At 44.2% G+C, this 16,821-nt stretch overlaps 1 protein-coding gene across 9 annotated transcripts in view; it reads left to right on the forward strand.

Annotated features, from left to right (window-relative positions):
- LOC109869887 (histone acetyltransferase KAT6B) overlaps window positions 1-16,821 on the forward strand; it is a 101,072-nt gene that overhangs the window by 16,359 nt on the left and 67,892 nt on the right. For all 9 annotated transcript variants that reach the window (XM_031804659.1, XM_031804661.1, XM_031804662.1 and 6 more), the window contains exon 3: window positions 1,856-1,964. In XM_031804659.1, the coding sequence (XP_031660519.1) occupies window positions 1,856-1,964 (109 nt within the window). The remainder of the gene's footprint in view (window positions 1-1,855; window positions 1,965-16,821) is intronic.

The raw sequence follows: 16,821 nt of genomic DNA on the forward strand, positions 1-16,821 counted from the left end.
CAGCACTATAGCTTTCATTCAAGAGTTACTGTCTTAACGTAGACTGAGGCAAGCTGATATTTAGGGTTGGGCAGTATGCAGATGTTAATACCGTTTCAATACGCAACGGGGCTCTATCTAAAAATATGTTATTCAAAGTTTTTGGGGACGCACAAAACAATTCCGGCAACAGGGATCTTGATCCAGGAGGGGCCTTTTGGCAAACTCTAAGCTGACTGTCATGTGCCTTTTACTGAGGAGTGGCTTCTGTCTGACCACTCTACCACAAAGGCCTGATTGGTGGAGTGCTGCAGAGATGGTTGTCCTTCTGGAAGGTTCTCCCATCTCTACAGAGGAACTCTGGAGCTCTGTCAGTTACCATCTGGTTATTGGTCACCTCCCTGACCAAGTTCCTTCTCCCCTGATTGCTCTCGGAAGAGTCTTGGTGGTTCCAAACTTCTTCCATTTAAGAATGATGGAGGCCACTGTGTTCTTCGGTACCTTCAATGCTGCAGAAATGTTTTGGTTCCCTTCCCCAGATCTGTGCCTCGACACAATGCTTTCTCGGAGCTCTACGGACAATTCCTTCCACCTCATGGCTTGGTTTTTGCTCTGATATTCACTGTCAACCGTGGGACCTTTTATATAGACAGGTGTGTGCCTTTCCAAATCATGTCCAATCAATTGAATTTTCTACAGGTGGACTCCAAGTTGTAGAAACAAGTCAAAATCTTTTATTTTTTATTTTTTTACATTTTTAATACATTTGCAAACTTTTCTAAAACAGTTTTCGCTTTGTTATTATGGGGTATTATGTGTAGATTGAGATGTTATTTAATATATTTTATAATAAGGCTGAAAAAGCCAACGAGTCTGAATACTTTCTGAATGCACTATATTGAGGGATAGAGTGACTAGGCAACAGGATAGATGATAAACAGTAGCAGCAATGTATGTGATCAGTCAAAAGGCTCAATGCAGATAGTCTGGGTAGCTATTGGTTAACTATTTAACAAACTATTTAGCAGTCTTATGGCTTCGGGGTAGAAACTGTTCAAGGTCTTGTTGGTTCCAGACTGCTTACTGTGCGGAGAATCTATGACTTGGGTGGCTGGAGTCTTTGACAATTTTTAGGGCCTTCCTCTGACACCCCCCTGTTATAGAGGTCCTGGACTCTTTGCAGTGAGAGAGAGATACAGAGCCATAAAAAACTTTTGTGTGTTTTACTGTTTTTCACTTTTGTTTTATCTATTTGTAAAAATGTTTCCCACGCCAATGAAGCATCCTGTCTCACTGTAGTGTAAAGCTTTCTTAATCACCTTTTTCAGATGATCACATCCCCCTTTCAGATTGAATGTATGAAGGCCAATCTTTTACATATATTACGGTAGAGTACCTCTGTACAAAGAGTACACGGAAAAGATGGGTTTTAAGTCAAAAATCTGCAGCACTTTACAGTACTGAGGGCTTATGATGACTGTATTTGCATCCATTAGAACGTTGTTTTGCTTTCATACAGCATGAATACAGATATTATTTACAGCGTATCATAGCTTCTCCTCGTCCATTCTGACACTTTCTAACTGACCCCCATCCCAGAATGCACTTTGTTTCTCTCCCCAGCTATGCTTTGGCCCCATCCCAATATGCAATATACATTTTATATTTTAGTAAATTAGCAAACGCTCTTATCCAGAGAGACTTACCAGTAGTGAGTTCATCATTTTGTTTGTACTGGTCCCACGTAGGAGTTGAACCCACAACCCTGGCATTTCAAGCGCCGTGCTCTACCACATGGGACCATGCAGTTTCTGTTTCTCTGCCCAGCTACGCGCTGACCCCATCCCAATATGCAGTTTTCTGTTTCTCTCCCCAGCTACGCGCTGACCCCATCCCAATATGCAGTTTCTGTTTGGGAACGAAAGAGTCCAATCGGGACAAGAGGTCTGAGGAGCTTCTGTCCTGTGCAGACTGTGGAAGCAGCGGTAAGTTCATACCCTTTTTACACTACTGAGCTGAAGTGGACCGAGCTGTACTGGACTTGACCTAGTTACAGATCCACCATATCTCAGTTACCTAGAAAGCATCGGTCCACTTTACAAGATGTATGTGTTTTGAGATCTCACTACCTGGCAGTCAGACTACACAGAATAACTGATGTAAATCACCTTGCATCCCACATAACTATGCTACTCGTAATGTAATCAAGCTTAGTGATTTTATTCTGCGCCTTATCTTACTCAAACTGATTTCCTCCAACAAACTGGCCATGTCCTAATCGGTCTGTGTACTAATAGTACTACACACTATTTATAATTTACTATTTAGTTCAAATGTAACTAAATCAACACAACATCGCCGAGCTTATTTAATCTTTTTTAACCTGTTTTTCCTCTGGGGAAGTTCCCGATGCTTGGAAGGCAGCCACGGTGCGTCCTTTATTTGAAGGCCGTGATTGGGAGTCCCGTGGCCCAGCGTCGTCCGGGTTTGGCCGGTGTAGGCTGTCATTGTAACTCAGAATTTGTTCTTAACTGACTTGCCTAGTTAAATAAATAAAATAGGATCAGCTTGATCTCCCCCTAACTGTTATAGGCCAATTTCTATCTTGCCCTGTTTATCAAAACTTGTCAATAATCAACTGACTGGTTTTCTTGATGTCTATAGTATTCTTTCTGGTATGCAATCTGGATTCTGCTCAGGTTAATGTCACTGCAACCTTAAAGGTCCTAAATTATGTCATTTCCCTTGATTCTAAGCAGTGTATTTTTATTGACTTGGCCAAAGCTTTTGATATGGTAGACCATTCCATTCTTGTGGGTCAGCTAAGGAGTATTGCTGAGGGGTCATTGGCCTGATTTACTAACTACCGCTCTCAAGAGTGCAGTGTATTAAGTCAGAACATCTGCTGTCTTAGCCACTGCTGTCACCAAGGCTCCATCCTAGGCCCCATGTTCTTCTCAACAACAGCTCAGGCAGTAGGAAGCTCTCTCATCCATTTATGTGCAGATGATACAGTCTTAAACTCAGCTGGCCCCTCCCTGTATTTTGTGTCAAACGCTCTACAACAAAGCTTTCTTAGTGTCCAGCAAGCTTTCTCTGCCCTTAACCTTGTTCTGAATACCTCCAAAACAAAGGTCATGTGGTTTGGTAAGAAGAATGCCCCTCCCCCCACAGGTGTGATTACTACCTCTGAGGGTTTAGAGCTTGAAGGTAGTCCCTTCATACAAGTACTTGGGAGTATGGCTAGACGGGTACCTGTCCTTCTCTCAGCACATATCCAAGCTGTAGCCTAAGGTTAAATCTAGACTTGGTTTTCTCTATCGTAATCGCTCCTCTCACCCCAGCTGCCAAACAAACCATGATTCAGATGACCATTCTACCCATGCTAGATTTATAGATCGGCAGGCAAGGGTGCTCTCCAGTGACGAGATGTTCTTTACCTCTCGGCCATCAGATTTGGCAACAATGCTACTTATAGGACACATCACTGCACTCCATACTCCTCTGTAATACTCCTCTGTAAACCTCTGTAAACTACTCTCTGTGTACCTGATGCAAGACCCACTTGTTGATGCTTATTTATAAAACCTTCTTTGGCCTCACTCCCCCCTATCTGAGATATCTACTGCAGCCCTCATCCTCCACATACAACACCCGTTCTGCCAGTCACATTCTGTTAAGTCCCCAAAGCGCACACATCCCTGGGTCGCTCCTCTTTTCAGTTCGCTGTAGCTAGCGACTGGAACTAGCTGCAACAAACACTCAAACTGGACAGTTTAATCTCCATCTCTTCATTCAAAGACTCAATCATGGACACACTTACTGCCAGTTGTGGCTGCTTTGCGTGATGTATTGTTGTCTCTACTTTTTTGCCCTTTGTGCTGTTGTCTGTTCCCAATGTTTGTACCATGTTTGTGTTGCTGCCATGTTGTTGTCATGTGTTGCTGCCATGTTGTTGTCATGTGCTGCTGCCATGTTGTTGTCATGTGCTGCTGCCATGTTGTTGTCATGTGCTGCTGCCATGTTGTTGACATGTGCTGCTGCCATGTTGTTGCCATGTGCTGCTGCCATGTTGTTGCCATGTGCTGCTGCCATGTTGTTGCCATGTGCTGCTGCCATGTTGTTGCCATGTGCTGCTGCCATGTTGTTGCCATGTGCTGCTGCCATGTTGTTGCCATGTGCTGCTGCCATGTTGTTGCCATGTGCTGCTGCCATGTTGTTGCCATGTGCTGCTGCCATGTTGTTGCCATGTGCTGCTGCCATGTTGTCATGTGCTGCTGCCATGTTGTTGCCATGTGCTGCTGCCATGTTGTTGCCATGTGTTGCTGCCATGTTGTTGCCATGTGCTGCTGCCATGTTGTTGCCATGTGCTGCTGCCATGTTGTCATGTGCTGCTGCCATGTTGTTGCCATGTGCTGCTGCCATGTTGTTGCCATGTGTTGCTGCCATGTTGTTGCCATGTGCTGCTGCCATGTTGTTGCCATGTGCTGCTGCCATGTTGTTGCCATGTGCTGCTGCCATGTTGTTGTCATGTGCTGCTGCCATGTTGTCATGTGCTGCTGCCATGTTGTTGCCATGTGCTGCTGCCATGTTGTTGCCATGTGCTGCTGCCATGTTGTTGCCATGTGCTACTGCCATGTTGTTGCCATGTGCTGCTGCCATGTTGTTGTCATGTGCTGCTGCCATGTTGTTGTCATGTGCTGCTGCCATGTTGTCATGTGCTGCTGCCATGTTGTCATGTGCTGCTGCCATGTTGTTGTCATGTGCTGCTGCCATGTTGTTGCCATGTGCTGCTGCCATGTTGTTGTCATGTGTTGCTGCCATGTTGTCATGTGTTGCTGCCATGTTGTTGCCATGTGCTGCTGCCATGTTGTTGCCATGTGCTGCTGCCATGTTGTTGCCATGTGCTGCTGCCATGTTGTTGCCATGTGCTGCTGCCATGTTGTTGTCATGTGCTGCTGCCATGTTGTTGTCATGTGCTGCTGCCATGTTGTTGTCATGTGCTGCTGCCATGTTGTCATGTGCTGCTGCCATGTTGTCATGTGCTGCTGCCATGTTGTTGCCATGTGCTGCTGCCATGTTGTTGTCATGTGTTGCTGCCATGTTGTTGTCATGTGTTGCTGCCATGTTGTTGTCATGTGCTGCTGCCATGTTGTTGCCATGTGCTGCTGCCATGTTGTTGCCATGTGCTGCTGCCATGTTGTTGCCATGTGCTGCTGCCATGATGTTGCCATGTGCTGCTGCCATGTTGTTGTCATGTGCTGCTGCCATGTTGTTGTCATGTGCTGCTGCCATGTTGTTGTCATGTGCTGCTGCCATGTTGTTGTCATGTGCTGCTGCCATGTTGCCATGTGGTGCTGCCATGTTGTTGTCATGTGCTGCTGCCATGTTGCCATGTGGTGCTGCCATGTTGTTGCCATGTGCTGCTGCCATGTTGCCATGTGCTGCTGCCATGTTGTGTTCTCTTGGGTATCTCCTGATGTCGTGTTCCGGTGTCTCTTGTCCTGATGTGTGTTTTGTCTTCTTTTATTTGATTTAGTATTTTTGATCCCCGTCCCCACAGGAGGCCTTTTGCCTTTTGGTACGCCGTCATTGTAAATAAGAATTTGTTCTTAACTGACTTGCCCAGTTTAATAAATAAACATACTAGGCCCCTCCCATACTGAGAATAGGTCATCCATTACACCTTATCACATTACCCCTTCTCATTATCAGCTGTTGTCAAGAACACGTGGGTCTGAAAAGATGATTCTCTTCCTCAATGGCATGCAGGGAATTCTACTAGGTGAAAGGTTGAAATGAGTATGACATCCTGGCATTTATCACATACTGGAATATATATATATATATATATATATATATATATATATATTATTCCAGTATCTTTTTTTTCTCACATACTATAAAGCCTATTTGGGCATACCCAGTCAGCCTATTACTTAGAACGCAACTACTGCAAACCTGGACTCAGTCACTGTCTGAATCCCAAACTGCACCCTGTATCCTATGGGTCCTGGTCAAAAGTAGTGCACTATATAGGGTGCCTCATTTGGGATGAAGCCACAGAATAACAGGAGGAATCCCTCTGGAGGTCCAAACCTCCACAAAACAACGTAGCCTGACTGAGCCAGGTTGTATGTAGCTAGCAGAGGTGGTTTCAAGGTCAATCTGCAATTTGTGAGTCTGTGGTTTAAACAGTGAGAGGGGGGGGGGGTATACCCTGAGATGGTAGCAACTCTAGTGTTGTTGGGACCGACGCCATATTCCACCTGCAGCATGATGTTCTCCTGCTTTAGGCTTAAACCCTTCTTCTTTAAGAACGTATTAGAGGAACATTGTTAAAATTGGATAGTTGAGGGATCAAAATCACTACCAACCCATGATGGACTGAGGAATGCAGATTCTGCTTAAGTGCCATTTTAAATTATTATTATATATATGTTTTTTAAATCACTCAAGTCGTTGAGTGAATGGAGCTCGTAGCTCTCAGAATCGGAATGCACCAGCACTCTGAGAACACGCCAGGCAGCGATGAGAGCGGGCAAGGGGATCAAAGGTCATCCATTTTCCACAGCTGTAGATTAGTGTCATTTTTATTTACTGTTCTTTTAGTTCCAGACCTACATAAAACGCAGTCTGCTAAGGAGTGGATTGTTTAAGGACCTGTTCTCCCAGTGACGTTTTTATAGAGCTCAAATTTGACTATGTAACGTTGAGGTGGTTTTCATTTAACCGCTCTGTAGTGTACACACATTGTGTTCTGGGTGTAAAACAGCTGTTTTTACAGCCATGAGAGGGAGACGGGTGAGAGAGAGTCACGCTTTTTAAATGACTTTCATGGATGGGCCCCCATTAGACTGAGTGCTGCTACTGTTTCTGCCTCATTAAGATCAAATTATCTTTAATTAACTGCTCAGATGTTTGATCATACTGTTTTTTTTTTATACGCCGCTTGTGGGGGGAAAAAAAGATGTCTATGGACCCACACACCCAAGTACAAACGCTGCTCAACATTGTTGACGATGCAAAATGTTAATATTTAAAGTGGAATTGACAGTGTTTTAGCAACATGATATCTTATTAAAATCAGATTCATTTACACCCTCGGGAAGAATGATGCCTTTTTTTTCCACATTTTCTGACAGGCGAGACTACACAGACCGGTGCGCCATAGCCAATCAGAGCTACACTAGGCCTATATGCAAATAAGACATTTGCCGTACGGGCATTCCATCATTTAACTTTGAACTGGACTGTATATTTACAGGCAGTAGCAACAGTGCTACGTTAGATCAGATTCTCCATAAGCCACAAAATACACCTGAATGGATTTCTGGTGTAACCGATGTGAAATGGCTAGCTAGTTAGCAGGGTGCGCGCTAATAGCGTTTCAATCGGTGACGTCACTCGCTCTGAGACCTTGACGTAGTTGTTCCCCTTGCTCTGCTTTTGTGGAGCGATGGGTAATGATGCTTCAAGGGTGGCTGTTGTCAATGTGTGCAGAGGGTCCCTGGTTCGAGCCCAGGTAGGTGCGAGGAGAGGGACGGAAGCTATACTGTTACATAAGTATTACAGAAGTCCTTGTACATTTGGGAACTTTACAGTCCTATTTATCTAACAACTGTGAACAGGTAGGCTACCGCTTTCTCAGTTGCCTATAAGATCAACAACCAAATGTACAATGTCAAAATTGCACTGATAAACAATGGAATAATAGCCCACGTTTTGACAACTGAATGGGAACTTGTCAGCTTGCCCGCCCATTCGATCGATGACAAATACATTTTTATTGAAAACTAAGAGCTATGCAAACTGTTGGTGAGTTATTCAAGTTCAGCATAGCTAGCTATCAAAGTGACTCACATTTCTTTCTAGCTAACCAAATGACATTTGCATCTCTAGCTGTAGCCAAAGTGAAAATATATGGGGGGGAGGGTTGTCCACTCACCCATCCTTCCAGCAGCTAGTTAGCTAGGCTCTGGGCTTTGTTTGCTAAGTGAATAGATAAATGAGCCTATTAGCCATGTTACGACTGACTTGTGATTAGGGATGCACAATATCGGTGAACATATCGGAATCGGACGGTATCGGCCCGATGTTTAATGCCGAATTGTGAAAAACCGATGTCAAAGCTGACGTGCATACCTATGTAACGTAGGTACAGGACGTAATGATGAAGTCAGCTTGTCTGTCAAAGCTTTGGTTATTAAATTATTGCATCTGAACTCCTAGAGTGTGTGGCTGTCTTTTTAATTTTACAGGACATAATGACACCACGTAAAATTTTGCGCTACACCTGCAACACAGCATTCCTAACCTAGTCCACAATGTCTGCTGTGTGGATCGAGCAGTCAACAAGTCGAGCAGTCAACAACAGTCATTTGAAAGGGTAAGAAACATTTCAGCAAGACAACTCAAAGGTGAAATCCATTCTGGAATTCATTGCCCTTGACTTTCAACCGTTCTGTCGTGGGTGATGTTGACTTTCGCCGACTGGTCAAGCACCGGAACACACTACCAAGTGCACAATTTTTCAGATGTTGCCCTACCGGACACAGTAATAACGCCACTGCTATTACCTTCACGACATCAATACTATGAAACTCCGTTTGGGTCTTTGTGTGTCAAAAAGGATACAGTAGCACTGTCAAAGCAGCACAAAAAAGTCTGCAAACACCGGCCACGGACAATGTTTACAGTACCGCGTTGGTAATAAAGCATAATTTGTTCGACCGCAACTTCTGGGGTAGCTAGCTTTAGCTTGGTACCTAGCTAGCACCAGTACAACCAGCCTGACAACAATGACAAGTAGAAACTGCAGTCATTTTCATTATTCTTAGCAATGATTTAGGAATCCTTGTGAGTAAGTATTAGCTAGGTTGCTACTTGTTGTTCGCCTATTGAAATTGAACTTCAGTTCATTAAAATAAATAGCTAGCCAGCTACTTAGCTTTGGGCAACAGGGTTAACGTTATAAGTAGCCAGCTAGCTTCATCTGGCTAGTGAGGCTCAACCAGACCGGGTTATGTGTTGTGAAGCTAGCCACAATAATGATTAGGCACTATATTGAAATTTGCAGTTTGCCTTCAAAATAAAAGGGTCATTGACAGTGATGCAAATGAATACATAGTATAATTATGCCATACTTTTATTTTGAAGGCTAACCGGAAGGTCCTCTTGTGGCTAATCCTTATTGTGGCTAGCTTCATATAGATGGGTCCAATCACCATTAATCAAATAAGAACCATCTTATAAATTAGGGTTATTTTAGATGATGACACATAGCTATATAGTTTGCTAGCTATCTATACCTACTGAAACAGATGATTTTGTTTTGCTATGTTTTTGGGGAATAACTGCGTTGTTTGCATCAGCTAGCTAACTTTTTTTTATGACCAGCACTGTAGGTGCGCGAGACAACTTTACCAGCATCATAGCATATGTATCGATGAAACTTTGTGACATATGAAATATGAGTGATAATATTTTCGTAGTTATTACACTAATGGTGTTAAATAATTATTTGACGTGCAGTCATATTCCGGTCCTGATTGGTCAACAAGCTTATTTGACACGTCAAATAGTGTTATTTGACTTGAATCCTTTTTGACACACAAAGACTCAAACGGCATTCCATAGAAATCCTGGTTGAGAATGAAACAAATGAACCACAAAACAGCACAGCAAGTAAGTGGAAGAAATAGGTTTTGATTATGTTTTACTGGTAATGGGGACATACGTAAATGCCAACAAAATAACTTTATTTAACTAGGCACGTTAGTTAAGAACAAATTCTTATTTACAATGTCGGCCCGGACGAAGCTGGGCCAATTGTGCGCCGCCCTATGGGACTCCCAATCACGGCCATATGTGTTACAGCCTGGATTCGAACCAGGGACTGTATTGATGCCTCTTGCACTGAGATGCAGTGCCATAGAACGCTGTGTGTGTGTAACTATTTAACTACTAGAATGCTTAAAAAGCCGCTAAAATTTGAAATATGGTTAGCGTTTTTTTGGGGGGCAAGGAAAATATCGGATATCGGTATTAGCCACACATGTCATATCGGTGCATCACTACTTGTGATCAATGTTCTCTCTAAAAGAAATATCAGCCTGTGCAGAGAAGCACGAGATTGAACTTGAGTCAACTTTCTGGAGTTTTTCTGCTCCCAGACATTTTAAACCTGCATCAGGTCATCAATAAGCTCCTCCCAGACATTATAAACCTGCATCAGGTCATCAATAAGCTCCTCCCAGACATTATAAACCTGCATCAGGACATCAATAAGCTCCTCCCAGACATTATAAACCTGCATCAGGACATCAATAAGCTCCTCCCTGACGTTATAAACCTGCATCAGGACATCAATAAGCTGCTCCCAGACATTATAAACCTGCATCAGGACATCAATAAGCTCCTCCCAAACATTATAAACCTGCATCAGGGCATCAATAAGCTCCTCCCAGACATTATAAACCTGCATCAGGACATCAATAAGCTCCTCCCAGACATTATAAACCTGCATCAGGACATCAATAAGCTGCTAGGAAATGTAGTCTATCTTCGTTCATGTGGGATTCAATGAAGGGCAGCACAGAACAGCCTGCAAAGTAATGTCATACTTTCCAGGTCCATACCCAAACAGTTCGAACTACTAATTTTGAAAATTACTCTCTCCAGAAATAAGTCTCTCACGGTTGCCGCCTGCTACCGACCCCCCTCAGCTCCCAGCTGTGCCCTGGACACCATTTGTGAATTGATCGCCCCCCCATCTAGCTTCAGAGTTTGTTCTGTTAGGTGACCTAAACTGGGATATGCTTAACACCCCGCCAGTCCTACAATCTAAGCTAGATGCCCTCAATCTCACACAAATCATCAAGGAACCCACCAGGTACAACCCTAACTCTGTAAACAAGGGCACCCTCATAGACGTCATCCTGACCAACTGGCCCTCCAAATACACCTCCGCTGTCTTCAACCAGGATCTCAGCGATCACTGCCTCATTGCCTGTATCCGCTACGGAGCCGCAGTCAAACGACCACCCCTCATCACTGTCAAACGCTCCCTAAAACACTTCTGTGAGCAGGCCTTTCTAATCGACCTGGCCCGGGTATCCTGGAAGGACATTGACCTCATCCCGTCAGTTGAGGATGCCTGGTCATTCTTTAAAAGTAACTTCCTCACCATTTTAGATAAGCATGCTCCGTTCAAAAAATGCAGAACTAAGAACAGATACAGCCCTTGGTTCACTCCAGACCTGACTGCCCTCGACCAGCACAAAAACATCCTGTGGCGGACTGCAATAGCATCGAATAGTCCCCGTGATATGCAACTGTTCAGGGAAGTCCGGAACCAATACACGCAGTCAGTCAGGAAAGCTAAGGCCAGCTTCTTCAGGCAGAAGTTTGCATCCTGTAGCTCCAACTCCAAAAAGTTCTGGGACACTGTGAAGTCCATGGAGAACAAGAGCACCTCCTCCCAGCTGCCCACTGCACTGAGGCTAGGTAACACGGTCACCACTGATAAATCCATGATTATCGAAAACTTCAATAAGCATTTCTCAACGGCTGGCCATGCCTTCCGCCTGGCTACTTCAACCTCGGCCAACAGCTCCGCCCCCCCCGCAGCTCCTCGCCCAAGCCTCTCCAGGTTCTCCTTTACCCAAATCCAGATAGCAGATGTTCTGAAAGAGCTGCAAAACCTGGACCCGTACAAATCAGCTGGGCTTGACAATCTGGACCCTCTATTTCTGAAACTATCTGCCACCATTGTCGCAACCCCTATTATCAGCCTGTTCAACCTCTCTTTCATCTCGTCTGAGATCCCCAAGGATTGGAAAGCTGCCGCAGTCATCCCCCTCTTCAAAGGGGGAGACACCCTGGACCCAAACTGTTACAGACCTATATCCATCCTGCCCTGCCTATCTAAGGTCTTCGAAAGCCAAGTCAACAAACAGGTCACTGACCATCTCGAATCCCACCGTACCTTCTCCGCTGTGCAATCTGGTTTCCGAGCCGGTCATGGGTGCACCTCAGCCACACTCAAGGTACTAAACGATATCATAACCGCCATCGATAAAAGACAGTACTGTGCAGCCGTCTTCATCGACCTTGCCAAGGCTTTCGACTCTGTCAATCACCATATTCTTATCGGCAGACTCAGTAGCCTCGGTTTTTCGGATGACTGCCTTGCCTGGTTCACCAATTACTTTGCAGACAGAGTTCAGTGTGTCAAATCGGAGGGCATGCTGTCCGGTCCTCTGGCAGTCTCTATGGGGGTGCCACAGGGTTCAATTCTCGGGCCGACTCTTTTCTCTGTGTATATCAATGATGTTGCTCTTGCTGCGGGCGATTCCCTGATCCACCTCTACGCAGACGACACCATTCTATATACTTTCGGCCCATCTTTGGACACTGTGCTATCTAACCTCCAAACAAGCTTCAATGCCATACAACACTCCTTCCGTGGCCTCCAACTGCTCTTAAACGCTAGTAAAACCAAATGCATGCTTTTCAACCGGTCGCTGCCTGCACCTGCATGCCCGACTAGCATCACCACCCTGGATGGTTCCGACCTAGAATATGTGGACGTCTATAAGTACCTAGGTGTCTGGCTAGACTGCAAACTCTCCTTCCAGACTCATATCAAACATCTCCAATCGAAAATCAAATCAAGAGTCGGCTTTCTATTCCGCAACAAAGCCTCCTTCACTCACGCCGCCAAGCTTACCCTAGTAAAACTGACTATCCTACCGATCCTCGACTTCGGCGATGTCATCTACAAAATGGCTTCCAACACTCTACTCAGCAAACTGGATGCAGTCTATCACAGTGCCATCCGTTTTGTCACTAAAGCACCTTATACCACCCACCACTGCGACTTGTATGCTCTAGTCGGCTGGCCCTCGCTACATATTCGTCGCCAGACCCACTGGCTCCAGGTCATCTACAAGTCTATGCTAGGTAAAGCTCCGCCTTATCTCAGCTCACTGGTCACGATGGCAACACCCATCCGTAGCACGCGCTCCAGCAGGTGTATCTCACTGATCATCCCTAAAGCCAACACCTCATTTGGCCGCCTTTCGTTCCAGTACTCTGCTGCCTGTGACTGGAACGAATTGCAAAAATCGCTGAAGTTGGAGACTTTTATCTCCCTCACCAACTTCAAACATCAGCTATCTGAGCAGCTAACCGATCGCTGCAGCTGTACATAGTCTATTGGTAAATAGCCCACCCTTTTCACCTACCTCATCCCCATACTGTTTTTATTTATTTACTTTTCTGCTCTTCTGCACACCAATATCTCTACCTGTACATGACCATCTGATCATTTATCACTCCAGTGTTAATCTGCAAAATTGTAATTATTTGCCTACCTCCTCATGCCTTTTGCACACATTGTATATAGACCCCCCCTTTGTTTTCTACTGTGTTATTGACTTGTTAATTGTTTACTCCATGTGTAACTCTTTGTTGTATGCTCACACTGCTATGCTTTATCTTGGCCAGGTCGCAGTTGCAAATGAGAACTTGTTCTCTACTGGCCTACCTGGTTAAATAAAGGTGAAATAAATAAAAAAAACAGCTGAAGAATAGTTTTAAAGAACTGTTTGGTTCTCTGCTTAACACCAACAAACAACCCATAATATCTGGCCCTCTGCCCTCCCTAAATCGTGGCATTGAGAAGTTCAGCAGACTTTTATCCCTCCATAACTGGCTACGTGACTACTGCAGCTCCATGGGTGTAACATTTTATTGACAATTTTTAAGCCTTGTGGAAACAAAACTGGTTTTATAAGGGGATGGGATCCACCCAAATCCTTTGGGTTCCTGGATCCTTTCACAGCATTATAAGACTGTGTTGAGACAATGACTTATCAATGACCCAAGCCCAGCTCAGTTACTCCCTACCGTTGTGTCGCTGAGTCATCATAATGCTTCAGCATATGTACATTATCCCAGGGGCGTTGGAAGACACAATGTAAGTAACCTAATGTTACTCTAACTGCCCTGTATGCTTCTGCTGATCCTACAGCTGTTGTATGCAGTAATCATGTGCCTATTAACCATAGTTATACTTTTAGCACAGAGGCAGTGTGCCCTAGTCGGAATTCCACTGTGTGCAGCTCGCCCTGCACTAACTTAAAAAACATGAGCATGTCTAAAATATATATGTATATGTATGTGTAATTAAGGTTTAAAAAAATAAATATATATATATATTTACTTCTAAGCTTCCCGGCAATAAAAACAAGTGCTAAAAATCGCCCGTGTTAACATGTGTATCTTAAGGAACAAGGTTCATGGAATCAATGATTTGCTAATAACAGATTACATTCTTATTCTTCGGTATATCTGAATCTCACGTAGATAATAGCTTTGATACAGTGATAGAAATACATAGTTATAACATGTACAGAAAATACAGAAATGCCAATGGTGGTGATGCTGTTTATATTCAGAACCACATTCCTGTAAAACTTAGAGAGGATCTCATGTTAAATACTGTTGAAGTAATATGGCTACAGGTTCATCTGCCTCACCTAAAGCTCATTCTGGTGGGAAGCTGCTATAGACCACCAAGTGCTAACAGTCAGTATCTGGATAATATGTGTGTGATATCAACAGAGGTTTATTATCTGGGTGATTAAAAAAAAAATAATAATAATATTGACTGGCTTTCATCAAGCTGCCATCTCAAGAAAAAGGTTAAAGCTGTAGCCAGTGGCTGCAACCTGGTTCAGGTTATCAGTCAACCTGCCAGAGTAGTTAAAAACAGCACAGGAATGATTTTTTATTTAACTAAGCAAGTCAGTTAAGAACAAATTCATATTTACAATGACATCCCAGCCCAGCCAAACCCTAACCCGGACGACGCTGGGCCAATTGTGTGCCACCCTTTGGGACACCCAATCACGTCCGGTTGTGATACAGCCTGGAATCGAACCAGGGTCTGTGGTGACGCCTATAGCACTGATGTATTGATCCACATGTATTGATCACGTCTTTACTAATGCTGCAGAAATTTGCTTTAAAACCTTATCTAAATCCATAGGATGTAGTGATCACAATATAGTAGCCATATCTAGGAAAAACAAAGTTCCAAAGGCTGGGCCTAATCAAATCGAATTGTATTTGTCACATGGGCCGAATACAAGTGTAGACGTTACCTTGAAATGCTTAGTTACAAGCCCTTAACTCTATTTCTTGAACTGCATTGTTAGTTAAGAAAATATTTACTAAATCAAATTTATTTATAAAGCCCTTCTTACATCAGCTGATATCTCAAATCTGATATATACTAAATAAACTAAAGTAAAAAAAATATAACAAAATTAAAATAAGTAACAATAACAAGGCTATATACCAGTCAATAATAGATAAAGAGCAAGTAGCAGCAGTGGTGGGGTCAATGTAAATAGTCTGGGTGGCCATTTGATTAATTGTTCAGCAGATGGCTTGGGGGTAGAAGCTGTTAAGGAGCCTTTTGGTCCTAGACTTGGCACTCTGGTACCGCTTTCCGTGCGGTAGCAGAGAGAACAGTCCAAGACTAGGGTGGATGGTGTCTTTGACAATTTTTTGGGGGCCTTCCTCTGACACCGCCTGGTATAGAGGTCCTGGACGACAGGAAACTTTGCCCCAGTGATGTACTAAGCCATACGCACTACCATCTGTAGCGCCTTACGTTCATATGCCGTATATAATGTATAAGAGGTCATACAATAAGTTTTGTAGGGATTTATATGTTGATGTAAAGAATATGTGCTGGTCTGTGGTGGGTAATGAGGAGCAACCAGACGCTGCTGGTCTGTGGTGTGTAATGAGGAGCAACCAGACGCTGCTGGTCTGTGGTGTGTAATGAGGAGCAACCAGACGCTGCTGGTCTGTGGTGTGTAATGAGGAGCAACCAGACGCTGCTGGTCTGTGGTGTGTAATGAGGAGCAACCAGACGCTGCTGGTCTGTGGTGTGTAATGAGGAGCAACCAGACGCTGCTGGTCTGTGGTGTGTAATGAGGAGCAACCAGACGCTGCTGGTCTGTGGTGTGTAATGAGGAGCAACCAGATGCTGCTGGTCTGTGGTGTGTAATGAGGAGCAACCAGACGCTGCTGGTCTGTGGTGTGTAATGAGGAGCAACCAGATGCTGCTGGTCTGTGGTGTGTAATGAGGAGCAACCAGACGCTGCTGGTCTGTGGTGTGTAATGAGGAGCAACCAGACGCTGCTGGTCTGTGGTGTGTAATGAGGAGCAACCAGATGCTGCTGGTCTGTGGTGTGTAATGAGGAGCAACCAGACGCTGCTGGTCTGTGGTGTGTAATGAGGAGCAACCAGATGCTGCTGGTCTGTGGTGTGTAATGAGGAGCAACCAGACGCTGCTGGTCTGTGGTGTGTAATGAGGAGCAACCAGACGCTGCTGGTCTGTGGTGTGTAATGAGGAGCAACCAGACGCTGCTGGTCTGTGGTGTGTAATGAGGAGCAACCAGACGCTGCTGGTCTGTGGTGTGTAATGAGGAGCAACCAGACGCTGCACTTGACACATTTATGAAATTGCTTATTCCAGTTAATAATAAGCATGAACCCATTAAGAAAATGTCTGTTAAATCCCCATGGATTGATGAGAATTTGAAAAATGTTATGGTTGAGAGGGATGAAACAAAAGGAATGGCAAATAAGTCTGGCTGCACAACCGATTGGCTAACCTACTGCAAATTAAGAAATGACTAAACTGATTAAAAAGAAGAAACTATACTATGAAACAAAAATAAATGTTGTAAATGATAGTAAAAAGCTTTGGAGCACCTTAAATGAAATTTTGGGCAAAAAGGCAAACTCGGCTCCATC

This window comes from Oncorhynchus kisutch, linkage group LG25, assembly GCF_002021735.2.
Source record: "Oncorhynchus kisutch isolate 150728-3 linkage group LG25, Okis_V2, whole genome shotgun sequence".
NCBI classification, from domain to species: Eukaryota; Metazoa; Chordata; class Actinopteri; order Salmoniformes; family Salmonidae; genus Oncorhynchus; species Oncorhynchus kisutch.